The 14481-nt window shown below is 36.2% G+C and overlaps 1 protein-coding gene across 2 annotated transcripts in view; it reads left to right on the top strand.

The window, feature by feature from the left end:
- VPS13B (vacuolar protein sorting 13 homolog B) overlaps positions 1-14481 on the top strand; it is a 724212-nt gene that overhangs the window by 140057 nt on the left and 569674 nt on the right. For both annotated transcript variants that reach the window (XM_049773957.1, XM_049773956.1), the window contains exon 16: positions 4736-4917. In XM_049773957.1, the coding sequence (XP_049629914.1) occupies positions 4736-4917 (182 nt within the window). The remainder of the gene's footprint in view (positions 1-4735; positions 4918-14481) is intronic.

Genomic DNA, 14481 nt, shown 5'->3' with positions numbered 1-14481 from the left:
AGTCTTTTTTATTGCATATTTATTTCCTTATTTTCCCAGTCTTTTAAATATATTATTATTATTATTTTTGGGGGAGTGGCACACCTGGCAATGCTTAATTCTTACTCTACTCAGGGATCATTCCTAATGGGCTCAGAAAATCCAACGAATGCCGATGTTTGAACCTGGGTTGGTTGCTAGGCAAATGCCCTATATAGTATTGCTCTGAGCTGCGCTTTATTTTTAAGGCAACATATGACTAACTTTGATGATGAAAGAGTAAACCAAGTAGAAGTACGTACTGTTATTAGATACTTTTAAGTGGTATGGTACTGATGATAATTATCTCAATATACATTTTTAATTACCTAACATTCAAATTTAGAGAAGCAAGTGTTTCCAGGGTTATTTTATTTTATTTTTTAAAATATTTTTGAGAAAGAGAAGGCAGTAATAATTTTCTTGGTCTGTGTGAATACTTCTAAGATTTTCTGTTTTACTTGAGATAACATTCATGTAACATAAAATTTATCCGCTAAACTATACAGGTCATTGGTTTTTATTAAGAATATTTAGAGTTGGGGCCAGAAACAGCATGGAGGCAAGGCGTTTGGCTCACGTGCAGAAGGATAGTGGTTCAAATCCCGGCATCCCATATGGTCCCCTGAGCCTACCAGGAACGATTTCTGAATGTAGAGCCAGGAGTAACTCCTGAGTGTTGCAGGTGTGATCCAGAAACCAAAAATTAAAACAAAACAAAAAACAAAAACTAAAAAAAGAATATTTAGAGTAATACAGTTATCATAATTCTAATTTTAAAACATTTTCAAAACTCCCAAAAAGAAACCATGCCATTACCTATGATCTGGAAATTTTGTATTAATGGAAAATAGCTATTTTAATGCTATGGCCATGCATGATTGAATTAAAATTTTTTGATTGGGAGAAATTGGGTTATATTCATAATGTTCTCAGGACTATCTTCTGGCTATGCACTCAGGCATAATTCATGGTGGATTAAACACATGTATGGGTTGGGGAACCATGAAACACTTTGGGAAACACATGGTTTGAACCCAGGCCTGCTTTGCACTATTGTTCTGAATGAATAACTGAGATTTTTTTATGATGAATTTGTTGGTCTTGAGTTTTCCATTTAATATTGCCTTACAGTGTAGCTTCTGGGTTATCAGTTGTTGAATTATTTGGCACAATAGCTTTGTATATTTCCACCATCAGAATTTATGAATTCAAATTCTTTACTCACCGTTGTTTCCAGGACCGGCTTTATTTATTAATTTTACTATTATAACTACTATATGTGTAGTGTATATATATATGTATATATACATTGTAGCATTGATTTCCAAAAATAAAATTATGTTGTTAATCATTTTATGAATTTATTGACCTTTACTCCTGCCTTCCCAAGGCATTAACTGTCTATTGATGCCCTATTTTATTCTTAGGCTGGGCTGTATACTTTTCGTTTATATTTTGTTTGTTTGTTTGTGCCACACCTGTTTGAAGCTCAGGAGTTACTCCTAACCATGTGCTCAGAAATCGCTCCTGGCTTAGGACATTGAGACTAAAGGCATCTTCAAGGAGGAAACTGCACTCTACAAGCAAGTGAAAGCAGAAATTAACAGATGGGAATATATTAAACTGAGAAGCTTCTGCACCTCAAAAGAAATAGCACCCAGGATACAAGAGCCCCCCACTGAGTGGGAGAAACTATTCACTCAATACCCATCAGATAAGGGGCTAATCTCCAAAATATACAAGGCACTGACAGAACTTTACAAGAAAAAAACATCTAACCCCATCAAAAAATGGGGAGAAGAAATGGACAGACACTTTGACAAAGAAGAAATACATATGGCCAAAAGACACATGAAAAAATGCTCCACATCAATAATCATCAGGGAGATGCAAATCAAAACAACTATGAGGTACCACCTCACACCCCAGAGATTGTCACACATCACAAATAATGAGAACAAGTAGTGTTGGCGGGGATGTGGAGAGAAAGGAACTCTTATCGACTGCTGGTGGGAATGCTGTCTAGTTCAAGCTTTATGGAAAGCAATATGGAGATTCCTCCAAAAACTGGAAATCGAGCTCCCATACGACCCAACTATACCACTCCTAGGAACATACCCTAGGAACACAAAAATACAATACAAAAATCCCTTCCTTACACCTATATTCATTGCAGCACTATTTACCATAGCAAGACTCTGGAAACAGCCAAGATACCCTTCAACAGATGAATGGCTAAAGAAACTGTGGTACATATACACAATGGAGTATTATGCAGCTGTCAGGAGAGATGAATTCATGAAATTTTCCTATACATGGATGTACATGGAATCTATTATGCTGAGTGAAATAAGTCAGAGAATAAGAGAAAGACGCAGAATGGTCGCACTCATCTATGGGTTTTAAGAAAAGTGAAAGACATTTTTGCAATAATAATTTTCAGGCACAAAAGAGAAAAAAGCTGGAAGTTACAGCTCACCTCATGAAGCTCACTGCAAACAGGGATGAGTTTAATTTGAGAAATAACTACGTTTTGAACTATCCTAATAATGAGAATGTATGAAGGAAATAGAAAGCCTGTCTAGAGTACAGGTGGGGGTTGGGTGGGGAGGAGGGAGATTTGGGACATTGGTGACGGGAATGTTGCACTGGTGATGGGTGGTGTTCTTTAAATGACTGAAACCCAAATACAATCATGTATATAATAAAGTTGGTTAAATAAAAAAAAAAAAAGAAATTGCTCCTGGCTTGGGTGGACCATATGGGACGCCGGGAAATCGAGCCAGGGCCCGTCCTAGGATATCGCTTGCAAGGCAGATGCCTTACCTCTAGAGCCACCACTCCGGCCCCTTTTCTGTTGTTGAATTATGTGTGTTCTTTACACATTCTGAAGACTAGATAAAAGTTTGGAAAAAATTTTCTCCATTTTGTGTGTTGTACTGTCTTTTCAGAATTATTTTCTGGTTAAAAAAAAAACCCTTTTGAGGCTGTCTCCCAGCTATGCTCACAGACCTCATGGCCACTTTTGCCAATTCTTGTCTTGTAATGTGATTCGGACTCTGCACAGATTTTGCCTGCTGGTGGTTAGGGCCTCCACAGCCATATACAGTATTTCTGGGAAACCATATGATGCTGGGGTTGGAACCTCACACATGCCAGGCATGCATTTCATCTCCTTAAGCTGCAGCCCAGCATACACTTATTAACTTTGAAAAAATCCAGTTTATCGATCCAGGACCAAAGGTGGTTGGTCCGAATTCCGGTGTACCATATGGTCCCCCATACCTGCCAGGAGCTATTTCTGAGCATCAGCCAGGAGTAACCCCTGAGCAATGCCGGGTGTGGCCCAAAAACCAAAAAAAAAAAAAGAAAAAAAAAAGAAAAAAAAGAAAAAAATCCCGTTTAAAGAACTTGGGTTGCTTTCATTAGCATTCTTTACTCCAGCATCATGAAGATTTACACCTGTGTTTCTTCTAAGAGTTTTATAGATGTAGCTGTTTCATCCATTTGAAGTCAGTTTTGGTATAATGGGGGAAGTAGCAGTCCAACTTCATTCTTTTGTATTTTGGACATGCTGTTGCTCCAAAATCATTTGTTTATAAGATATATACACCCATTACTGATTTTCACACTCACGCCAGCAAGTGCTCTGATCTAAATGATTGTCTTTGTGATACTATGACACTGTTTTGACTTATATGTTTTTGTTACAGGTTTTGAAATTGGGATCTCTGAACCATCCAATTTAAATGTACAGTTTTAACATTGTTTTGGTTTCTCAGGGTTCCTTTTAAATTCATATGAATTTTAAAATTAATTTACTAATTCAGAATAAATGTGATTCTTTGCTAAGGTTTTAATAAGTCTGTGGATTAATTTGGTTGAATATTTACATCTTAATATTAAGTTCTCCAATTTATAAGAATGGAATCTCTTGTTTATTTAGACACATTATATTAACAATAATTTATAATTGTTAAGATTTTCTACTTTATTAAATCATTCTATTTTTTGTTTGTTTTGTTTTGTTTTGTTTTGTTTTTGGGCCACACCCAGTGACTCTCAGGGGTTATTCCTGGCTATGGGCTCAGAAATCGCTCCTGGGGCTGATTAGTGGTATGATAGTTGAACATTTAATTTATAGTTTTGTGACTTGGTTTCACTGTCTAAAAAGTGAAGATAAGATAGTACTTGTAAAAGAGTATAATGGTAGCTTATAGAAAGGATAAAAGATATTTGGAACATTGTAAACCTACCAGTAAATTCCCTTTAAATGTAAACTTTTCATTGTAATGATTGATTATAAAATTATAACTGATTTATTATAATTGTATATGTCTAGATATTATAGTTTGTATTTTGGGGGATTTGGGACCACACCCTTGATGCTCAGGGGTTACTCCTGGTTTATGCGTTCAAAAATTGCTCCTGGCTTGGGGGACCAAGCTATCCTAGGTCAGCTGCGTGTAAGGCAAACGCCCTACCACCTGTGCCACCGCTCCATTGCCTATAGTTTGTATTTTTTTAAGTTTTTGAAATATTGACACTTATTTAAAGTAGAATTGCATATCTATATCTTATTGTGAATATTTACATTAGAACATTTAGAATGTGAATATATTTATATATATGTGCACCCGGTTCAATCCTTAGAATGTTATGTTTGTAAATGCTCTTAACTTACTAATAATCATTATTATTATTTTTCCTGCAGGAACAAAAGATCTCAGATTCCTATAACAGAGGGAATATTTGAACTTCCAAATCTCACAATTCAGGGTACAAGAGCACAGGCACTTCTGCTGCAAGCAATATATCAGAGTTGGTGTCACGCTGGAAATGTCAGCTCTTTAGCAGTAAATGAAGCTTTAATGAATGAAGTTTTCCAAACTATAGGTAAGAGCACATCTTTTTACATAGCTGAGTTATCATGATTTATGATAGTGTTAACATCAGCGTTTTGGCATAAGGCTACTACGCCATTCCTTTGGCAGAAAGCTGGTATACTTCTGTCCCCAGATAATTTCTTCTCCCTTACCCTTACACACCCCTTCTTGGCAGACTAAATTCTGTAGGCAGAATTTCAGGGTTTGTTTTTATTGGCCATTATCCGTTAGTTGCTTTGTTTTTTTATATTTCACACATGAGTGAGATCATACAGTATTTGTTCTCCTCCCTCTGACTTTGCTTAACATTACGCCATCGGGGCTGGAATGATAGCACAACAGTAAGGCATTTGCCTTGCATGAGGCTAACACAGGCTTTGAATGCCAGCATCCCATATCGTCCCCTGAGCCTTCCAGGAGAGCGACTTCTGAGTGGAGAGCCAGGAGTAATCCCTAAGTGTCACCTGGTATGATTTGAAAAACCAAAAACAACAACAATAAAAAACATTGCACCATCCACTTCCATGTAATTATATTACATCTTTTTTTGTTTTTGTTTTGGGCCCACACCCAGCAGTGCTCAGGAGTTACTCCTGGCTGTGCGCTCAGAAATCGTTTCTGGCTTGGGGGACCATATGGGATGCCAGGGGATAAAATCAAGGTCCATCCTAGGTTACTGCATGCATGGCAAACACCCTATCGTCTGCACCACTGCTCCGGCTCCAAGATTACATCTTCTTTTGTAGTTGAGTATCACCCTATTTTTATTTATCACGATTTCTTGATCTAAAAGGTACAATCTTCTTGATAAGTATATGGCAGCAAATTCACATTTCTGTGAATTTTACTATATAAAACTTACGTGTAAAAACTTAGATGACTTAAACTATTCAGAATTAGTTCTTGTTCTTAATTTCTGGATAAATTTTATTATAGTTGTGTGATTATTTTTTTAGCACTCCTTATATAATTGGCCATTTGCATGATAACTTTGAGTAGATTAATGACTATTTGAAATGATACATAAGTTTCATTATTTTGATAAAACTAATATCATTAAATTATGTTCCTGGAGACATGGGATACAAACTCCTATTTATATCCTTGCTGAATTAATTAATTTTTAATCATAGAAAATTTGCTTTGATTCCAATGCAAGATATTATTTGTAGCATGTTTTTAGTTTGTGTGCTTGCTTGTTTTGGGCCAAACCCAGAGAAGTTTAGGGTTAACTTCTAATTCTTTGCTCAGGGTAACTTCTTTTGGGTGCTCCAGGGACTGAATGGGGTACCAGGGATTGAAGTAATGTTGGCCACATGCAAGGCAAGCACTTTTCATGCATTTATAGTTTTTGTATCTTGCACATATTGTATTTGCTAAAACCATAGAGCGCAGTGGTAAATTCAAAAGGTAAAGCAAGAAAGGCTATGGAATAATGAATAATGAAGTTGGTAAGAAGAGAAATAAAATTGACAACACTTGTTTGGTTTAGGGTTACTTTTTATTTTTTTTAATGTATTGAACAAATTGCATTGTGTCCTTTTGACAGTAGCCCTTTATCAAGAAGCCATATCAGGCTTTTAGTAGGTATGGTAAGTCATATTTCATTTAACTTGGGATTCCTAAGGATAATGGATCTCAAATGGAAGCTGTGGGATAATAGAAATATGAAATTATACCATTTTATTTTACTTTCACTTATAACTACCTACTAAGCATTTCTCTGGCTAGTAAGCTGCATAATGTAAAGATTGGATACCATGAAGCTTACTTGATTAGTCAAATTTGCCTTAATTTTTATGTTGATATTTGTTTTTTTTTTTTTTTTTTTGGTTTTTGGTTTTTTGGGTCACACCTGGCAGCACTCAGGGGTTACTCCTGGCTCTACGCGAGAAGTCGTTCCTGGCAGGCTCAGGGGACCATATGGGATGCCGGGATTTGAACCACCGACCTTCTGCATGCAAGGCAAATGCCTTAACTCCATGCTATCTCTCCGGCCCCTAATGTGATATTTGTGACACATTAATTCTACTTTTCATTTCCAATATTATATTAATTATATTATATTATATTATTATATTAATTATATTATATTATATTATAATATTATATATTCTGTAATGTATATATTATTCATTATATATTCTGTAATACACAAGTGAAAATTAATACTTAGAACAACTTAGCTTATTAAGTATCAGCTCCTATATATTCACTTTGTAAGCCATTTTTGTGAAGCCCCATATTTGGATCTTTTTATCACTATTATTCCTTTTCTTTTCTTTTAATTATCTCTGGTTATGCTCAGGTGTTACTCTTGGCTCTGTACTCAGAAATCACTTTTGGTGGTGGTTGGGGACCATAATGGATGCTGGGAATTGAATTTGGGTTGGTCTCGTGCAAGCCAGGCATCCTACCCACTATACTATCACTTCAGCCCCAGGTATCACTATTATTTCTGCTTGATCAAAGTAACTCTTTGGTAAATGGAAATAAAAATAAAGTTAAGATAGCTAAAGTTTTCTTTGTTAGAAATTATATAGGAGATGGGGCCAGAGTGGTGGCACAGGGCATAAAGGTGTCTGCCTTGTGCGTCCTAGCTTAGGATGGACCATGGTTTAATCCCCCAGCATTCCATATGGTCCTCCAGGTAGGAGTGATTTCTGAGTGCATTGCCAGCAGTAACCTCTGAGCGCCACTGGGTGTGGCCCCCCCCAAGAAAGAGAGATTATATAGGAGAATAAATAAATAGGAGTTATAAAGATTAAAGGAGATATGGTTTTAAAAATATGCAATAATTTGAGTTATTGCATTATATATTTTGTTTATATGGTACACAAACATGGAAATTTTTAGCACATTTTGCCAGAAGATAACTAGAAAGTCACATGTGGTTTTTATTTATTTTGGGAAGCAAGGATTTGCTGCCACTTTTCTCTTTTCAGGTAGTTCAATTTTTTGTTGACAATCTAGTTCCATTATTCTAGTATTTGCAAGGAACTTAGAGACTTTAAAATTTGTGGTAACAAATTCAAATATCAAGTAGATATTTGAGTCCTTTATTTAAGTGATTCCTTAATGTTAAAAGAAAAATGTACTTTCCAGAATGGAACTGTAAAAGTATTTTATGCAAGATTTCATGTGGGATACCTTAATGCTTGAATAATAAATTTTACCTCATAAAAATGAAATTCAATAATACAGTAGCTTTCTCAGCTCAGTAGCATCTGGTCTATTCTCATGAGAGCCAATATTTTCCAACTCATTAGGATCATGTCGTTCCGTATGTCGTCAACATTGACTTAGCCAAGCTACCTTTACTTACATAACCGCCAAACTATTAAATAGGTCCTTGTGGAGTGAAGTCAAATATTCCCCTTATTTTACTTCTGCTTTAGAAGAGGGGAGAAAATATACATACTGTAACATTTAAACATCTGGTCTGAAACCACATCAGTCTAAATCTGAACAAAGCTGCGGATTCCTCTTCTTCCCAGGTGTGCTTATGAAAAAAGGGGATGGAGTTGTTGAAGAGGTTTTTTTTTTTTTTTTTTTTTTACCATTTAGAACAGAGATTGAGGTATAGTGATAGACTTTGTATTTCTCTGTTTTCAAAAGGTTGGTTTTGACATCTGAAAAACCTAATATGTTCTGAATTACTTTTTTTTATTTTTCTTTACATTCTTTCCAGATAGAGATATTGACTATAAATTTGTCCTTTCCCAAAACTTAAACTTTAAAGATAAAATTTGAATTGAGAAACTATCACTATGATTCTTGATATTTATCAAGTTGGAGCAAAACTAATTAATCTATAAATCTTTTGAGTTTAATGTGTCGTATATCGAAGTATTGGAAACTCATTAAGTTTAAACATTGTTGAGAAATCAATAATTATTTATTATCCATTAGAGTAGCTTAAAGAATTAAGAATACTAAACATTTCTAAAGACCAAGAGGACAATTCTGAGTAGTAAGTGAGGGGGAGTAGTTTTGTGTTTTACGTAATAGTGACAAGAGGTCAGAGGAACACCTCCAGAATTCTATTTCGTTTTTTATCCTCACTTATACATATGTGTTCTGGAAATCACCATTTATATCTCTGAATAATTTTTTACAACAGAGTAATCCATCTTTTACCTCACTTCTCTGCATCTCATCTATAATCTTCATTAATCCTGATATCATGAGATAAAACTCCCCTGTTTTTGAGTTCTGTTCTCTTGGGATATACATCAATAGTGCTCTAAATTACACTTTTCATTTTTTGTACAGTAATACCAATGCTATTATAATATAGACATGCTATATATTATGACCATCACCAAAGTGTGATGATCTTTTCACCATTATTCCAAGATCCCCCCCCATCCCCTTGAGTTATAGTTCTGTTGGTTTCATCTCAGTTGGTTTCTATTGGGGATTGTTTAATCCCTTGCTTTGTTTCTTTATTAAAGTCTGCATTTGAACAACATAATTTGGTATCACTTTCTCATTTATTTTTATATTTGGACTACACCTGGCGGCGCGCAGGGGTTACTTCTGCCTCTTTGCTCAGAAATTGCTTCTATCTTGGAGGACCATATGGGATGCTGGGATCGAACCCACATTCGTCCTGGGTCAGATGCATGTAAGGCAAATGCCCTGCCGCTGTGCTACCACTCTGGCTCAACTCTTTCTGATTCATTTAATATGACATCCTCTAGTTTAGTCCAGGTTGCAGCAACTGTAAGATTTAATCTTTTCTGGGGCAGGAGCGATAGCACAGTGGTAGGGTGTTTGCCTTGCACACTGCTGACCCCGGGCGTATCTGGGTTTGATTCCTGGCATCCCATATGGTTGCCTGAGTCAGGAGCAATTTCTGAGCTCATAGCCAGGAGAAACTCCTGAGCGTAACTGGGTGTAGCCCAAAAACAAAACAAACAAACAAACAAACAAACAAACAAAAAAAACAAAACCAAAAAAAAGATTTAATCTTTTCTCATAATCTAGTTGCATTTTCTTTTATATATGGTCACCATTTTTTTATTCACTCATCTTTTGTTGGGAATTTGAGTTTCTAGGTATTTGGTACTGTAAATAATGCTACAATGAATATAGGTATACAGGCACTCTTTTAAATGTGTTTTTGTGTTTTTGATAGATGCCCAGGTATAGAATTAAAGGATAATATGGAAACTATTCTTAATTTGTGGAGAGTCTCTTTCAGTCATTTTCTAAAGAGGCTGAATTAGGCAAAAGTCCCACCAGCTCTTAATGAGAAATACACTCTTTGGATCATATAGTGGTTCTGTTTTACTTGGGAGACCCTCTGTATTTTTTTTTTCCTATAGTGTTGTACTTGATTACAGTCCTACTAATACAACACAAAGGGTTCTCTATTTCCCACATTCCCAGTAGCAATTGTTATCTTTTTGTTCTAATAGGTGTAAAGTGATAAATTATCTTTATTTTAATTTGTGTATCTTTTCACTTTCCTATCATTTGTATATTATTTTGGAAAAATGTCTAAGTAACATTCCCAATTGAAAATTGGATTTTTTTGCTTTTGATTTTTCTGACTTCTTTATGTATTTTGGATGTTAATCTTCAGATATATGATTTGATGATATTATTTTCCATCAATTGCCTCTGTCTGCAGTTAAACATTTCTTTTTTGTGCAAAAGTTCTTTCATACAGTCCCAATGGTTTATTTTCATACATTTTGTTATTTGTTTTTATCTGTTATATTAAAAAAACAAGATTCAAATTTTATTTATTTAATTTTTTAATTAGTTTTTGGGCCACACCCGGCGGTGCTCAGGGTTTACTCTTGGCTTTGTGCTCAGAAATCACTCCTGGCAGGATTAGGGGACCAGATAGGATGTTGGGAATCAAACCTGGGTCAATCCTAGTTTGGCAGCATGCAAGATAAACACCTTACCACTATGCTATCACTCTGACCCCTAAAGACTTTTTTGTTTTGTTTTGTTTTTATGCCACTCCTGGTGATGATCAGGGATTACTCCTGGCTATGTACTCAGAAATCTCTCCTGGCTTTGCGGGTTCCATATGGGACGCCGGGGGATCGAACTGTGGTCTGTCCTAGACTAGTGCTTGCAAGGCAGGCGCCTTACCTCTACTGCCACCCCTCCAGCCCCTCAAAACTCATATTAAGAACATTTCCTTATTGTTTTGTTCTAGGATCTCTGTGGTATTGGATCTTATATTTTAGTCTTTAATTCATCTTGAGTTAATTTTTGTGAGTGTTGGAAGTAATCAGATTATTTTTGAGAGGGAACTACCATGTGGGCTTGATGTTGATCAGGAGCCATTTCTGTTGCTGTTTGACTGTGTAGTTACAAAGGTTTGGAACTCCTGGGAGCCAGGGCCATCCTGATGATGTTTGGGAATGACAGAGTGGTATTGGGGAGTCATACAAGAGTCTTTGCATGCAGGGCATGTGTTCAGTGCTTTTAGCCTTCTTCCCAGATATATTATTTTATATGCATATATTCAGTCTTCCTGGCACTGCTTCACTGTTTATTGAAAGTACTGTCTTTATTGATTAATCTTGACACTATTGTCAAGTACTTGGATTTTACAATCATGAGTTTACTCCCACGTTCTCAGTTATATTCTATTATTTATTTATTTATTTATTTATTTATTTATTTATTTAGGGTCACACCTGGCAGTGCCCAGGGGTTATTCCTGGCTCCATGCTCAGAAATTGCTCCTGGCAGGCACGGGGGACCATATGGGACACCCGGATTTGAACTGATGACCTTCTGCATGAAAGGCAAATGCCTTACCTCCATGCTATCTTTCCAGCCCCCATTGATTTATTTTTATCTCAGTTTCCTGCTGTTCTTAGTCACTATAGCTTTATAATGTAGCTTAAAATTAGGATCTATAATATTTTCTGCTATTTTTTGGAACTGTTTATTTGGAGGAGTCCTTTGTGAATTTATAGAAACTATAGAATTAAAAATTTTTAATTATCTTTATTGTGAGTCACAAAGTTATTTATAGTTAAGTTTTAAGCATACAATGTTTCAGCACCAATCTACCACCGGTGTTAACTTCCCTCCTCTAGTGTTCCTCCCGCCTGCTATTATAACAGGCACCATTTTAAATGTGGTGGTTAAAATTTGAGTCTCATGATACATTGTTGTTGACTCAGTGATTTGGATGTTTAGTTCTGTCTTTCCTTAATATCACCAATGCACCTTAGCCTCTGTCCCCTATTATTTCACATCTGTCTTTCTCCACCACTCAATTTCTTTCTTCTCCTCATTATACCCTGGGTGCCAAGAGTGTTATAGAAAACCCCCATTTAAACCATTGCATTCCTTCATGCAGTTATTCTAAATAACACAAATAAGTGATAATCCTGTATTTATCCATCTTCTGCCTTACTTCAGTTCATGTATCTTCTAAATTCATGTTGCAGCAAATTGAATGATTGCATCATTTCTTAGACCTATGTAGATTTCCATTGTTTATATGTACCATTTCTTCATGATCCACTCATCTGTTTTTAGACATTTAGTTTGATTTTGACTCTTAGCAATTGTACTGAGTTCTGTGATGAATAGTGCTGTGCATACATAATAATGAATAAATGCTTTTCTGTTTTGGAAATTGATACCCAAAATGGTATGCTGGGCTATATAGAAGCTCAATTATGAGTTTACTGAGAACTCTCCATACTGTGTTCCATAGGGGTTGAATCAGACAACTTTTCCACCAGCCGTGTTTGAGAGTTCCTTTTTCCACCACACTTCTGCCAACACAGATTGTTCCTAGTATTTTTGCTATGTGCCATTCTCACTGGTGAAAGATGATATCTCACTGTCATCTTGATTTGTATTTCTCTAATGATAAGTGATGATGAGCATTTATTCATGTGCCTGTTGGCTGTCTGTTGGTCTTCCTCAGAGAGGTGTCTTCATTTTCTCTCCCCATTTTCTTTTCTTTCCTTTCCTTTCCTTTCCTTTTTTTTGTTTTTGTTTTTGTTTTTGGGCCACATCAGGTGACACTCAAGGGTTGCTTCTGGCTATGCGCTCAGAAATCACTCCTGGCTTGGGAGACCATATGAGATGCCTCGGGATCTAACCGTGGTTTGTCCAAGGTTAGTGGGTAGCAAGGCAAACGCCCTACCACTCGCACCACTGTTCCAGCCCCTCACTTTCCATTTTCTAATAGAGTTTTTAGAGTTTGGAGAATTAATATTTCTGAACACTTTATATATCCTAGATGTCAACCCATTATCTGATATGTTGATTGCAAATATTTTCTTCCATTTAGTTTAGTTTTCATCCATGTTCTTTTGCCATATAGAAACTTTTTAGTTTGATATAGTCCCTTTTGTTGAGATTTGATTTTGTAACCTTTGCCATTGGCATCAAATCATTGAAGACTCCTTTACTGTCTAGATAGATATTAGAGCATTCTGCCTATATTTTCCTTAATGTACTTTATAAATTGTGGTCTGATCTCAAGTTCTTTGATCCACTTTGAGTTGATGTGTGTGAGGTGTGAGATAAGGTTCCAGTTTTAATTTTTTATACATCCCATTGTACCAGCACCATTTGTTGAAGAGGCTGTCATTATTCCATTTCATGTTCTTGACTGCTTTGTTAAAAATTAGTTTATAGGGGCCCGGAGAGATAGCACAGCGGCTTTTGACTTGCAAGCAGCCGATCCAGGACCAAAGGTGGTTGGTTCGAATCCCGGTGTCCCATATGGTCCCCTGTGCCTGCCAGGAGCTATTTCTGAGCAGGCAGCCAGGAGTAACTCCTGAGCACCGCCGGGTGTGACCCAAAAACCAAAAAAAAAAAAAAAAAAATTAGTTTATGGGGCTAGAGAGATAGCATGGAGGTAGGGCATTTGCCTTGCATGCAAAAGAACAGTGGTTTTTCTGCATGATGTTTTTGGGTTCCTAGAGTATATCCCTAGGAGTGGTATTCCTGAATCATATGGAATTGACATGTTTCTTGTATACTTAATTTGTTAAGAGATTTTTTTGCCATGAATCAATTTTAATTTTGTTAAATGTATCTATGACACAATAACATTTTTGTCCTGTCATCCATTTTATTTTGTGCTTTTTTTATTTTTGTGATTTTTTTTAAAATTTTGACATTAATTTGTGGGTATATCTTTGGATCCTAGGAATAAAATTCTTCTTGATCATAGTAAATGATCCTTTTAGTGTGCTGCTGTGTTTGATTTACTAGTATTTCATGGAGAAAATGCTAGTGTGTGTGTGTGTGTGTGTGTGTGTGTGTGTGTGTGTGTGTGTGTGTGTGTGTGTTTGGGAGGGGGCACACCTGGTGACACTCAGGGGTTACTCCTGGCAATTTGCTCAGAAATTGTTCCTGGCTTGGGGGACTATATGGACGCCGGAGATCAAACTTTGGTGTGTCCTAGGTTAGCGTTTGCAAGGCAGACACCTTATCGCTACTGCCACCACTCTGGCCCCTTCATTGAGGATTTTTAAAGTGTATTTGTTAGGAATATTGGCTTGTAACTTGTTTTTGTTCTTTCTTTACTGCCCTTATTTGGCTTTGGAATCAGGGAAATAGT

Source organism: Suncus etruscus, chromosome 5, assembly GCF_024139225.1.
Source record: "Suncus etruscus isolate mSunEtr1 chromosome 5, mSunEtr1.pri.cur, whole genome shotgun sequence".
NCBI classification, from domain to species: domain Eukaryota; kingdom Metazoa; phylum Chordata; class Mammalia; order Eulipotyphla; family Soricidae; genus Suncus; species Suncus etruscus.
The sequence above is the reverse complement of the archived record's forward strand: the minus strand, read 5'-3'. Positions and strand labels throughout refer to the sequence as shown.